We start from the raw sequence: 13,347 nt of genomic DNA, 5'->3' as shown, positions 1-13,347 counted from the left end.
CAGCATAATGAGAGAGTTATGTATTGCTGCTCTTCAGACAGAGCCTTGTGACTGTGGAAATTCCGACTGGTCTTGGAAAGGCAATTGTAGATGTTACACAGTGGGGATGTGACTTGAGAAATCTTGTCCTCCGGTTTGGTTGGTTGTTCCTCCTCCCCTCCTTAGGCTATTTTAAGAATTGGTGCCGGGAGTCAGACGGGGTGAAATGCAGTAAATGCTCTGTCAAGAGGTGCTGACTGAAGAGTGAAATGTTTTCCTGGGAAAAATGATTTTCATTTTATTAAAACCTCCTTCTCCAGAGAAGAGTATTTTGAGATTTTCTTTATTCTTTTTCTTAACTGAGGCTTTATGAAGTTTTAACTTAGAGGAGTTTAATACATGTGAATTGGACATGTATGTGACCACCAGCTTTCAGGAACAGATGCTGCTACTGTGACTGCACTGAATTGTCGTTCAGCAAATGTTTTAAGTGATATGGCTAACCTGTATATTTATAGTGACTTTCTCTTTCTTCCTCCCCAACCCCCTTGTCCTTAGCGTTTCCATGGTTTGGAATGGATATCGGTGGAACATTGGTTAAACTGGTCTACTTTGAACCTAAGGACATTACGGCAGAAGAGGAACAGGAGGAGGTGGAAAACCTGAAAAGCATTAGGAAATACTTGACCTCCAATACAGCCTATGGTAAAACTGGCATTCGCGATGTGCATCTTGAACTGAAAAATTTGACTATGTGTGGACGCAAAGGAAACCTGCACTTCATCCGCTTTCCCAGCTGTGCCATGCACAGGTTCATACAGATGGGTAGTGAAAAGAACTTCTCCAGTTTGCACACTACGCTCTGTGCCACAGGAGGTGGAGCTTATAAGTTTGAGGAGGACTTTAGAACGGTATGTGAACGGTTCATATAGGTTCAGTGGGAAGTACTTTGGGAAAACTTCATGGGAGTCCTATTAAAACTTGCGGAGAAAATAACATTTTTTTTGTCCGCCTTAACTGGTTAAGACTAACAGAATCAATTCACATTTGTTAATTGGTGGAATTGCTGAGAACATGGAGGAGGCAGGGGAGGGTATTCTACTTGCTGGGGATTCTACTGAAGTATCACTGTGCAGGATGTCTTCAGTAAATGGGTTTTCTTAGAGTACAGCTGTGATGATCAGATGCTTCATAATCAGCTGAGACTACAAGTACTCATCTTGCAAACTGGGTATCTATTGGAAAACCAGAAATTAAACCATACAGGCTGGAGATTAGATTCAGGTTCCCTTCCCCTTGTATTAATCTTCAAGCAGACTTAAGTCAAGAATCTGGAAGACCAAGCAAGGAGCAGGGGGAGAAACAGTGTATGGAAGCATGACAATAGCAGCTAGCTTTTGATTTCCATTCTGGGAGTATGTCATGTGAAGAAAGGCAGTTCATGAGGTGACTAGGTCCCAGATCCCCTAGAATTTAAAAATAACCTCTGCAGGGAGTTCCAGAACCTGATGTAAATCTGAAGTAATGCTGTTTGTATAAACTTCAGCAGGAGTTCTAGCTGCCGAATGAGTGCACTAGAGTGCACTGCAAAAATTGATTGTGGCAACAGAGGCATAGAGAGCTGTTGTACAAACTGCATTAGAGAGAAATAGTCATTCGGGAGGCAGTTGCCTATTGTGTATATGTCTCTACTGGGGCATATCTCCATTTATTTTCTGTAAAAGAATGACTAGTCTGCCTGTACCAGAGCAGTCTTACTAAGATTAATGTGAATGTTTTACTTGGCAGGCAGGTTTGACACTTCTGTCCCTAGCTTTTGACCTGATCTTGAGGGCGAGGGGTGGCTGCTGGGTATGACAGGTTACATCAGTTGCTTTTCTGTCTCTGCTTCAGTCTAGGGAGCTATCATACTGATTTACCAACTGCCGTTGACTGCAGTCCTTGGCTTCGTGTGCTTCATTTTTAACTCCAAGCATCCATTCCTGCAGTACAAGAGGTTTTTTCTTTGTCAATACCCCTCATCTACCAGATGACCAAGATCCTAAGGGGGAAAGAGAATGCTGTAACATGAATTCCAGCTGTTACACTGTTGTGCAGTCATTTTCAGTAAATGTTGGACATGGAAGCAGCTAGTCTAATGAAGGACTATCAAGTTTCTGAATTGCTGTAGTAGTCCACTACTAGTGCCAGATTTCTTGTCCTTTAGGCTGATTGCAAGTCCCTCACGTGTTAGGGTCTACTGATCATTGAGTCCTCAAAAGTTTTAGTTCATCTCGCATTTGTCTAAGGATGTTGGCACCACAGTAGGAGATGGGTTCTAGTGCTAGTCAGTGTGGCCTCAGTTCAGGTTTTCGAGCGTCCTTCCATGTGTCCAGGGGATGATTCAGGTCATGTTTTCTAGTGACAATGGGAGGTCACTTTGAGACTTTCTGAAGAGGCTGACTATCCCTTTGGAATGGTCAATCTTCCCAAATTCATCTCTCCTGCATCATGTAATAGCAGCTAGAGTTGCTTACTTAGTAGGTAAGTTCATGTCCCTCGCTCCCACAGCTGTAGAGTTGAACTGGAAGTTACCTGGTGGCTATCACAGCTAGGCATTTCTCACCATGGCTTTGGCTTTATCTGGTGTAAATACGCAATTTACACTGAGGGACCAGTCTCTGTCATCTCAGCTGCAATGTAATCGATGTAGCAACTGAAGTTGGGGCTGTTTTGCTAGCTATTGTACAAAAATGTGAGGTCACATAGCAAATTACTGGTGGACTTAGGCATGAAATCCCACATCTCTGCAGTATTAGTTAACATTCTGTGTGCTGCAACACTTGTAGGTAGTTTAAGAAAAACGCTATAAAGGCTGGCTGGGGTGTTTTGTAGTGTAGAGCAATCAGTGAAGTGCATTCACACCTGAGTGAGTGCTTTGGACACCTCTTCTTACAGCAATCCAGTTCCACACCTTCCTTTATACCAAGTATTTTTTGGCTCAAACTGTAATATCCATAGAGTATTACAGAAGCAAAATACATGTGCATTACACGAAGGTTTGCTTGCTTAATCTCTCTCGAAGGGCTGAGTGTCCTGGCACTTAAATTGTCACACTTTGTTAGCCATTGTAACAGCAGCTGGCTATCTCAGTGTGTTCTGCTGACTGTAAATTGACATTGGACAACAGCTTCAGGATTGCTCTCTCAAAGCATTGAAATGTCTGTTTCAAATATTTAATCACTCTAATGCACCTGTAGAAGTAGAGAACATGTGCCAAGTATAATATCATGCTGTTGCAGGATTCAATGTTGTATAATGCCTTACACGGAGGAGGCTTTAAATGTTACTGTTTCTGTTACCTAGAAGTAATGTGGAAAAACTAAAGTATGTTTGTGAATGTTGTTAATTTCATCAAAAAATCTGGCTAAATGCTAGGAAACTCATGAAACTGATATAGGTAATATGCTTTTGTTCTGGCCCTTTATTTCCTTATGTACATGCTTTTAAGTTATTTGTCTTTCATGGTATTTCTAAATGCTTATGGGACTTTCAGGATTGCATAGATTTAGGACAAAAGATGCAACATATTGCAAAACAGCATTCAAATCCCAAAGAAGAAATCCTTCTAAAATTTTAGCAGCTTTTTCTCCTTAAAATAGTCAAGCAAACACCCTGTCGTTACTTGCCTGTTCCAGTGTCTAATTCTGATTCGCTAAATGAGTTATAGGTTTGATCTAGACATCTCTGTTGCTTTTGTGTATTAAAAAATACAATAAAATAGGGAGGCATCTTCTGTTTACCTTAAGCCTGTCTTCTGTGCCATAGAAAGACAACTAAAACTACAAAGCTTTAGCTATCTGACCTCCCTCTCATGTGATCCACAGTGTTGGATAGGAGGAGACCTGGAGAAGTCTCCATGAACTGCTCAGTGACTGCCAGTAATAACGATCAGTAGCCTGGCAAATCATTTGATTCATTAAGATCTGAATGCTTCCCCTAGAAGTAGGAAAACTGACTCTATTCATTAAACTAGATCACAGAAATAATTTTACCAACCATATGGTTATACTTAATGTTCATGGAAGAGCATCAGCAAGTAATTCACTAAAAGGACTGTTTCCAGCTTAGGGTGTTTTTTCTTCATTTTGTTTTTATTCGTTTTTTTTTTCCCTTTCTGAATGACTGGTCTTTATGGCTGTCTGACTTTATTTTCAGGTAACAGTGGTATTAAGGCATGGATGAATCTGTCGCCTAATTCTGATAATCCTCCCTCCTTTCCCCAACTACATATTGTCACCTCGCATAGTCTGTAAATGCTTAAGTAACATCACTTCTGTAAAAGTAAGGAGTACATAGACTTATTTGCTTGTGTACCTGTAATATAAATCTCTTTATACTCTGTGACATCTCCATGACAGCACACACATGTTACTTGCACAGAAGTATGCTGTTGATGTAATACGGAATAAATTCTTAAGTTTGTCACTCAGTTTTTGTAAAGCAACTCAATGTAAAGGATACATGGGGGATGAGGGAAGAAAGGGCTATTCAGACTTTTGTCTAAAACCTGCTCTATTGCAAAATTCCTGTCGATTGCAGTGGCTCAAAGGTGGGATCTTTGTATTCCTTTCCTGAACAGACACATACAGAACCTGACTTGTCTTGACAGAAATTTTACTGCTGGCTTCAGTGGAAGCAGGGCCTGGGCCAAAAATCAATCACTTAATAAAGAACATTTGGGGCAGGGGAGGAAGGAAATGTGTTACCAACACAACCTTAAACTCAGGCCTTGACCTTCCCCATAACCTGTAAGAAAAATGCTTTGAGAGTAAGCCTGGCTGTTGGAGAGTGATTTCCTTGTGCCAGTTAGTAGCTGATTCTAAGGCTTGACTTTGTGGTATGAACTGAATGCCTGTTGATGACTTGTAGACTGTATTTATCTTAAAACAAACAAACTCACTGTCCTGTGTTGTAGGATGAGTAAGCTATGTAACTCTGTGTTAGTGTAAGACACTCAAAAAATCTTGTTGCACCTCACTTGCTTGAGGAGTCTGGACACTGCTGCTCAGGCCGTGGGTGCTGGCCTGTAGTGTGTAGACTGGGCTGGAGTTGAAAGTGGCATCCGGAGAACAGGTGAAGTAACCACGATACCTTCTGTTACCACTGCTGCAAGAAGCTAGGAAACTGAGGGAATGGGGGGAAGCAATGTGCATCTTTTCCCTGTCAAGAGAGGGAAGAGATCCTTACAGCTAGCTGGGCGAGAGGGCAGATCCTCTGCAGAGCATCCCAGACTAGCGCTTTTTTTGCCCAAAGCTGGTGCAGAGTCTGTCTTCTCTTCTGCCTCAGCGAATGTTGGGCTTACCCTTTATTTGCATTAGACTTTGTCTTATTTTTAATGTGAGTGGATATTTCCCAGCCTTGGGGAGTGTAATGAGCTGAGGGGCGTACCTCATCTGAGCTCAGAAAGGAGCAGGGGTGGGGGTTGAGGTGAAGACAATCAAAATATAAAGGAAGCAAAGTATGTCTTTATGAAAGTGGAGGAGGGGTAATGGGAGGGAGATGGAAGGAAAAGCTAGACTGTAAGCTATTATAAGAAATAAAAACTGGAGCAATGCCCAGAAGGCGTATAAAAGCCAGAGTGATATAGTAAATGAGGCTGTTGTAATTGATAATTAAAAACTTGCAAGACGTTATGTTCCTAACAGTTTCTTACAGAAAAAAATTTGTATTTCTGATTGAAAGTCCAAGAGACAGATGAACTCGTAACTGCATCTAGGTTTGGACATTCCTGCGCCTGCCAGAACTCGGTAATAGTGTGAAAATTCAAACTGGGTGAAATCTTTTATGAGTGAGCTGGAGCTTCATTGAAAAGATGTCTGAACACCAATGTTGATCCATTAGGCTTCAACTCTGCTGCATATATGTCATGACTGCCCTCAGCTGACTTCTAAAGGACTGGGTTGTTTCATGTTTTCCTTGCTGAGGTGGAAATACTTACTCACCCATGTTTTACGATGTTTACAGGCACATCTATTTTGTGATGCAGTTTTGCTGCTTGAGTCATTGTGAGCAAAGAAACGGATAGAGAAAAGGCAGTTCTATATGCAGGGAAAGGGACTGGGAATTGTGACCCTGGCTTTATTATGGCTTCTTGTACAAGACTGGGTTACTACATTTCTTGCATCTGTGCCCTGATTTGTGTTTAGAAACAAGAACAGTGGTGGCTCACCAAGCTGTTTGGAACCTCAGAGGTCTGGTGGCTGCAGAGCTTGCCGTTCTCTGAATGAAGGCAGATCGATGTGGAATACTGATGGCAGTCTTGCTCCTTCCAAAAATGAAAACCAGACTGCTGCAACAATGCAGGAAAATAGTTTTTCAGTCTGCTACGGATATCATACATGAAAGAAAGCAGTAATAGGGCTTTTCTTCTTACAGTATATCAGCTCTTAAATATAGCACAGAGCTATAAAAAGCAGAGCAAATTCTAGTATGTCTTTTATATGTGGAGGGCTGGACCTAATAGAACTTCTATGCTTAGTGCTTGAAAAAGAACCTTTGATTAGTTTCTTTTGTTCTGTCTTTACAAAATTAGTGGGCTGACTGGAGAGTTTGTAGAAACAAGGATTTTGTCTGTGTCTTTGCACTGATACCAGAAGTGTTTTACTCTTAGATTTGTATTGCTTGCTCGTGTCTTGCAAGGTCTCTCACTGATGTTTACCTATTTATGAAAGCATAACATGGATGAGACAAAAGCAGCTTGTGGCTGGGTATTTGGCGTATGGGAGAAGAGAGGTTCTGACAGTAGGGGCCATAAATCTGCTAATGACTTGTCTTTGTATAGCAGGCTTCTAGTTCATAGGATGTTTTTGCATGCTGTACCTGTGTTAGATCGTTTTTGGTCATGCTGCATCTAGTGTATACAGTAAGATAAGGAAATTGAGATTGTACAGCACATAACCTAGAGAAAGATCACGGTTAGTATAGAATCTTTCCTTATTTTGACTAGCTATGTGCAGCGTTAGCTGGGTTTTAACAAAATAAATAAATCCTCTAATGAGTGATGGTTTAGTGGGCTCCATACAATGTCCATTGTGAGAAAGAGTGCATGAAGCATTTATTATGTTAGTGCCTTGTATTGCATGTCTCTTGATTGGAGCTTTTCCTTTCAGTCTAATAGCAACAAATTGCTGAAATCCAAGATATATGCAAAGCAGCCTTAAGATTTTTGCAACATTTCTTTAAAAACCTCTTCTCCTGATTTGCGTTTATTTTTTTTGTTTGTTGGCTAAATGGTTCCAGTCTTTCTTGCTGCATTTCTGTAATTGTAATTTGTGTAGCCATATGGTAACCAAGAAAGAAATATGAAGGGGTTGCAAAAGTTACAGGAGGAGATACTGAAACAAGAAGAAATGATCTCCACCTGTCTCTGTTGTCCTATGAATAACTGGATCTATACTGAGGTCTTTGAGACTGCTAGTTTAGGGTTTTTTTGGTCTTATTTCTTTTCTATGGTTCCAGGATTTGAGGACTAACAAGTATAACAAAAGGGCAGACGCAAAGAGTCTTAGCTTTCAGTTAAGGCAAGTTAGAGCTATGTACAAGTAGAGAAAAAACTTAAGGGGAGAGATTTAAATAGCTCAAAAGAATGTAACCTATTGGCCATGCCTGTTCCACAGAAATATCTTTCCTCTTTATAGTGACTTAATAAAGCTTCCAGAATTAAAAATAGGAGGTAGTGAGTGGAGGTAATCTTCTCCATTAGCTGCTATAAAAACATCCTGCAATATGCAAATGTTCAAGAACCAGCTCTGTGCTGTGTAACTCCCTTTTGTTCCTAATACCCTGTTGCTTTTTCTGCTAGAAAGTGGAGTTAGGTAAGACCTACTTTGCAGGTGTGAGGATGCAAATGACCTCAGAGTTTGGACAGGCAGCTTTACTATTTTTCCTCCCTCTCCTCTCCCTAACACAAGTCTAAGCTCAATGTCATCTGGAAAGGAGACTTTCTACAGACTGTCACTGTATCCTATTTCGAGAAAGGGATGTGATTTCTAATTCCAGTAAACAGAATGCTATGGCAAGTAGACATGTCTGTTTAAGTACAGTCATGGGTGGCCTGTGAGATCTCAGGGGGAATGTCCTTTTTAAGCTCTTATAATTGTTTTTCTGCCTTCTGTTACAGTTACATTTTTATGAACATTTTGCTGGGGGCGTGGGCCTGACAATATTTTTGTTTGGGTTTTTTTATATTGTTTTTCACCAAACATTGGGAATACCCTATTTTTCGTAAGGCATTTTAAAATGCTCATCATAACTTAAAGAAATAGCTAATACTAAAAAAACCCGCAAATCTTTTAAGCATAATCCACTGCATATTTAATGCATATTAACATAAGCATGTACACTTTGTAAGGCTTTAACTATCTTGTTCTTTAACTGAAGTTTCTTGATCTTAATGCTTCTATTGGATATTTCATTAAATTTCCGGGAAATGTAGTTGGATGATGAGTTAAAGCACTTTGCATCCTGAGGAATGCTGTCGTGCAGGCATGTGTCAGATACTGTCCAAAAGCTGCAAAACGCAGCTCCTCTTGGGATGGGGATGAGGGGAAAGAAATTTATTGCTTCAGAATACTGAAGGCGGGGGGGGAATGTTTTCTGCTTGCAGAGCAGGGAATATCTCAAAGGCAAAGGAACTAAATGACATTACTGCGCAGCACATCATTGTTTTGGGAGGTACCTGTTGTCAGGCAGATAGCAAACTCCTTTTATTTCAGACTTCATGCTTAGACAGATCTTTGTACTGTTTAAATAGCATAATGTGTTACTATTAAAGTGATCAAAGTGCTTCAGCGGAGCCTTTTGTCCTTCTCAGTGTTGTATTACACTAGGAAATGTTTGTTTATTAATTTCTTGTTGTTCTTTTCCAGATTGCTGATCTACAACTCCATAAACTGGATGAATTGGACTGTTTGATCCAGGGCCTCCTTTATGTTGATTCTGTTGGTTTCAATGGCCAACCAGAGTGCTATTATTTTGAAAATCCTACAGATCCTGAACAGTGCCAGAAAAAGCCTTACTGCCTTGATAATCCATATCCTATGCTGCTGGTTAACATAGGCTCAGGGGTCAGCATCCTAGCTGTGTATTCTAAGGACAACTATAAGAGAGTCACAGGATCCAGGTGAATTTAATTCTATGTTCTTTTAATTCTATTTTCTTTTCTCCTTAATAATTGAACAGCTAGAACCAGACAGTGTGACTAGTAGGTGCAGACCCAAATTGTGCTTGTCTTCCTATTTCTTTTAAAAGCCCACCAGTAGCAAGGCTGGAAATATCCTAGGATTCCTTCAGAGAGGGGGTCTACATCAGGGAAATCATTGATCCATTCAACTTTAGAGCTGCCTTAGTCTCTTCTTGGTGTTCTTGCCTACTTCCTGCCTCTTGCTGTGAATCAACCAACATAAAGCTGTCCCAGTAAATGAATCTTCTTTTCCCTACTTTGATCCACTAGAACAGCCAGAGCAGTGAAATAAAAATATTGGGCTCAACACAAACCTCTTCTTAGTAGTTAGAATGTATCCAGGATATAGGAAAACTTTGTAGAATTACCTGCTACTACTGGATTTTGGCAGAGGAATTTCACTAGATCTTTTGTTTCCTTACTGATTGTACTAGTCTTTGGACCATGCTGGTAAATTAAGGAATGCCAGCATGTAAAGACTAGAATCTGATTGTCTGTATTCTTACTTTGTCCTCAGCATGATTTCAGCCTGGGTCAGCTAGTGCTCTCTGAAATGATTTGTAGGGTACAGCTGAGTTGAAATGGTTTCTGGCCTATGTTTAGTAAGAGATTTAAATCTGACTACTCTGTTTAGGAATTCAGGAGTTCAGTAGTGTGAATGCAGAATTTTGTTCTCGAGGCCAAAAAACAGCCTGAGGCTTGTTTAAGCTTACTTTATAGATGTGGCAACAGTGCTTACTTATAGGAAACCACTTTAGTTACAAATGTGTCCATCCAGACTAGTAGTAAAAATACGAATAAATCTATCCCACTTCTTCCTCACACATTTAAACTAAATTGATATACTTCATTTTTAGTAATCTTGTAATCTTAAAAACAAAAACACACAAACCACCAAAATAGAAACCTAAAAAAATCCCCTTCTAAAACAACAACCAAAGAAGCTTTTTGGATTTGCTATAGTCCCTTCCAAAGCTGCATTCTGTTCTTCAGTGCATGGTACATATTAATAAAGTTTCTCCTGTATACTGCATATATGTCTTCTGTTGCCTTATCTAGGGCATATCTTTGCCACGATGGTATCCATGAGCCGTTTTTCTGTATACAATACAGATGAACGCAAGTTGAATGGAAGAGGTATTGGTTTTCTTGCAATTCTGGTTGTTTTTCAAGCATAGCCCTTTTGATATCTGTAGATGTTCTTCTGATCCTTTCCACTATGAAAGGAAAAACATGATTGCAGTGGCTTGCTGACCTGTTATACGTGATGAAATCAATACTGTCTTGTGGATGGTGTGCAGAGCTTCCTACTGTTCAGATACTGAATATATTACAGTGCTACTAGGTGTGTTCTGAAAAACTTGCCTAATAATTCAGAGCACTCACTGAATGGTGTTCCTGTCTGACCTCCTGTGCTTTTTTGTGAAGTGCAAGTGTGGTGTCTCACTGATCCTCTTGTTTACAGTGGCTCCAATCGGTGTGACTGTAATCAGTGCAAATAAGCTAACTTTCTCAAGGGTTAAGAAAGAATGAGGAAGGATGTAGAGGTTAGTAAGTTGAAGTTCATGTCTGTTAAGACTGAAGAGTCCAAAGTAGAATTTTAATGAAATGAGTTAGCAACCTGTTAGGCACAGTCAAATATTCCCTGCTAAATTTGTAGTCAGTAAATACTGTACTTAAGCCCATACAAGATACTAAAGTGCTGCTCCTTGCTCAGAGTTCTTTGGAGGGCTGAGACATTCAGGGCTGATGCTAGCCTTGGTTTGAACGGGAACCAACCAGACTGCTTCCTGCCACTGGATAGGGGGACAAGATCTGTCTTGGCTGCCTGCCTCTGCATAGATATTTAGCTGTGATCACTGTTTATTCTTTCATCACTGACTTAAGTGATCTGCGGGCTAATTATTCTTGCACAAGGAAAATTTGCTGAAGTGCTACAAATAGCAAACTGACATCTGTGGTGTTGGATTGGACCTTATTCTCAACTAACCCTTTATTTAGCATCATTTCTCTTATTTAAATATTAAAGACTTAAGAGTGGTTCAGTTAAAACCACGCTGGATGACATTTGTGTTAAATAGAAACTCAATTTAGGGTGTCTGTCTTTGCTTCTCTGAGGGACGGGTTGCAAGATATAGGTGGTAACTGTGTAGACTATGTTGAAAACGGGAGTCTGAAGAGCTGTGGTAAAAGCTGGCTCAAGCTGCTGGTCTGAAGGAACTGTGCTTTTCTAGTCTTGGAGGAGGAACGTTCTTGGGCCTGTGCTGTCTGCTGACTGGCTGTGAGACGTTTGAAGAAGCACTAGAAATGGCCGCAAAAGGAGACAGCACCAATGTGGATAAGCTGGTGAAAGACATTTACGGAGGAGACTATGAGCGGTTTGGCCTTCAGGGGTCTGCTGTAGCATCAAGGTACGTGTTAACTGAGCTGTTTTTAAGGAGTTCCTTGGGAAACTTACTGTGTATGCTGAACTGAGTGAGTAATCCCTGGACTATGCACTATGTCCATGTGGAAATGTCACTCTGAATGTATCATGTGGTTTGTCCTTAGATCTTTCACCTACTTCTTACTCTTTTTTTTTTTTTTTTAAACAGGTATAAGCAATGCTTGATGTAGTTTGCTTCCATTTAAATTATAGTTACTTTAGAAGAAGTGTCTTTGCTCATTGTTCTGCCTTTCCAATGAGATCCCTTTTCTCATGTTCAAATCTGTCTCAAATTGATGGATATCAAATCCAAGCTTATTAAATGATAAAATTTCTAAAGCCTTTTAGCACTCCTAAATAACTCTCATTAAAAGGAATAATCTTCCTCACACAGCTTTGGTCATATGATGAGTAAAGAAAAGAGAGATTCCATCAGTAAAGAGGACTTGGCCAGAGCTACTTTGGTCACCATCACCAACAACATAGGTTCTATTGCTCGCATGTGTGCATTGAATGAGGTAAGATAGCATATTTTTACTATAAGGTTAAAACTTTTAGAAACAACATAGTAAGATTATCAGAATACAAAAATGCAAATTGCTGGTATAGTAGGTGTGTAACTGGCCTTGGTAAATATGCATATATTTAATGTTGGGTCCTAACTGTTGTGATTTGTATTATGTGTATGCTTTGATGCAAAGTGTAAGGTACTTTGCACTTCAGAAGTCAGGAAGAGGGGAGAAAAGTTGACTGTAAAGGTCTCCTTGAACCATTGATGCCTAGAGCTGTTCAGTTGCTCTCAAGCTGTTATATATAGATAATTAACGCCTTTGTAATCCAAATTAATACTCTCAATTACCTTGTCGTTATTAACAGATCTCACTATACCATGACAGATTTTTTTGTTTAAATAGTATCTTGCCTGCCTTGTTTCCATAGCATGATGGGTTTAAACTGTGTTTTTTGTTAAATGTTTTGATAGATAGAAGATCCATTGTATTGGATCAGAGAGAAGAAAAATATAGTTCATTATCCTGCCTCAAACTCCTATCAGATGCTTGTTACATTCTTTTCTTTAGGCATGATAACTATGGATGGATTGTTCCATTCATACACCTTTCCAGCTTCCAGCAGTTTTAAAAAAAACCAAAAAACCCAAACATTTAGACACTTGTTTTGAGCTGCAAATTGCATCCTTTACTATTACGTGATAACTAAGCTCTTTTGTCTGCTCTCAATGAATTTATCTAATCTCTTTTTTTAATACATTGATGTTTTTAGCTCCACAGCATTCTGTGGTTAGAAGAAAGTGCTTCTTTTTTATTTTTTAATCAACAACACACCCATACCCCCCAAAAAAACCCCAACAAAACCAAAACTGCCATCTGATTACTTTATTGGGTCCTATCTAGCTTTTTCCTTTATGAGAAATAGGAAATAATTCATCACTAGTGCTTTTGGTGGGTTTTGTTTTGTCTTGTTTTTTTTTTTTTTTTTAAATAAACCTTTACCACATCTCCCTCTTGGTCTTTCCAAGACAGAAAGTCCTAATACTTCATCTCCGCTCCTACGGAAGACACTCTGTGTCTCTTTTCCACTGTTTCATTTTGTCTTTTTAATCTTTTTGTGGTTCTAATTTTGAGATCAAATGATCAGATCTTCATGCAGTATTCAGAGTGTGGTTGCACAATGAATTTATGTGACGGCATATTGATAAATT

At 39.6% G+C, this 13,347-nt stretch overlaps 1 protein-coding gene across 14 annotated transcripts in view; it reads left to right on the top strand.

Moving 5' to 3' along the window:
* Positions 1 to 13,347, top strand: part of PANK1 (pantothenate kinase 1) — a 47,567-nt gene that overhangs the window by 28,324 nt on the left and 5,896 nt on the right. For 12 of the 14 annotated variants that reach the window (XM_075154664.1, XM_075154662.1, XM_075154670.1 and 9 more), the window contains 4 exons: positions 538 to 890; positions 8,889 to 9,142; positions 11,437 to 11,613; positions 12,022 to 12,145. In XM_075154664.1, coding sequence (XP_075010765.1) covers positions 538 to 890; positions 8,889 to 9,142; positions 11,437 to 11,613; positions 12,022 to 12,145 — 908 coding nt within the window. The other 2 variants (XM_075154673.1, XM_075154674.1) reach the window with 2 other exon arrangements.

This window comes from Calonectris borealis, chromosome 7, assembly GCF_964195595.1.
Source record: "Calonectris borealis chromosome 7, bCalBor7.hap1.2, whole genome shotgun sequence".
NCBI classification, from domain to species: Eukaryota; Metazoa; Chordata; class Aves; order Procellariiformes; family Procellariidae; genus Calonectris; species Calonectris borealis.
Note: the sequence above shows the minus strand (reverse complement) of the source record. Positions and strands in the feature narration are given on the sequence as shown.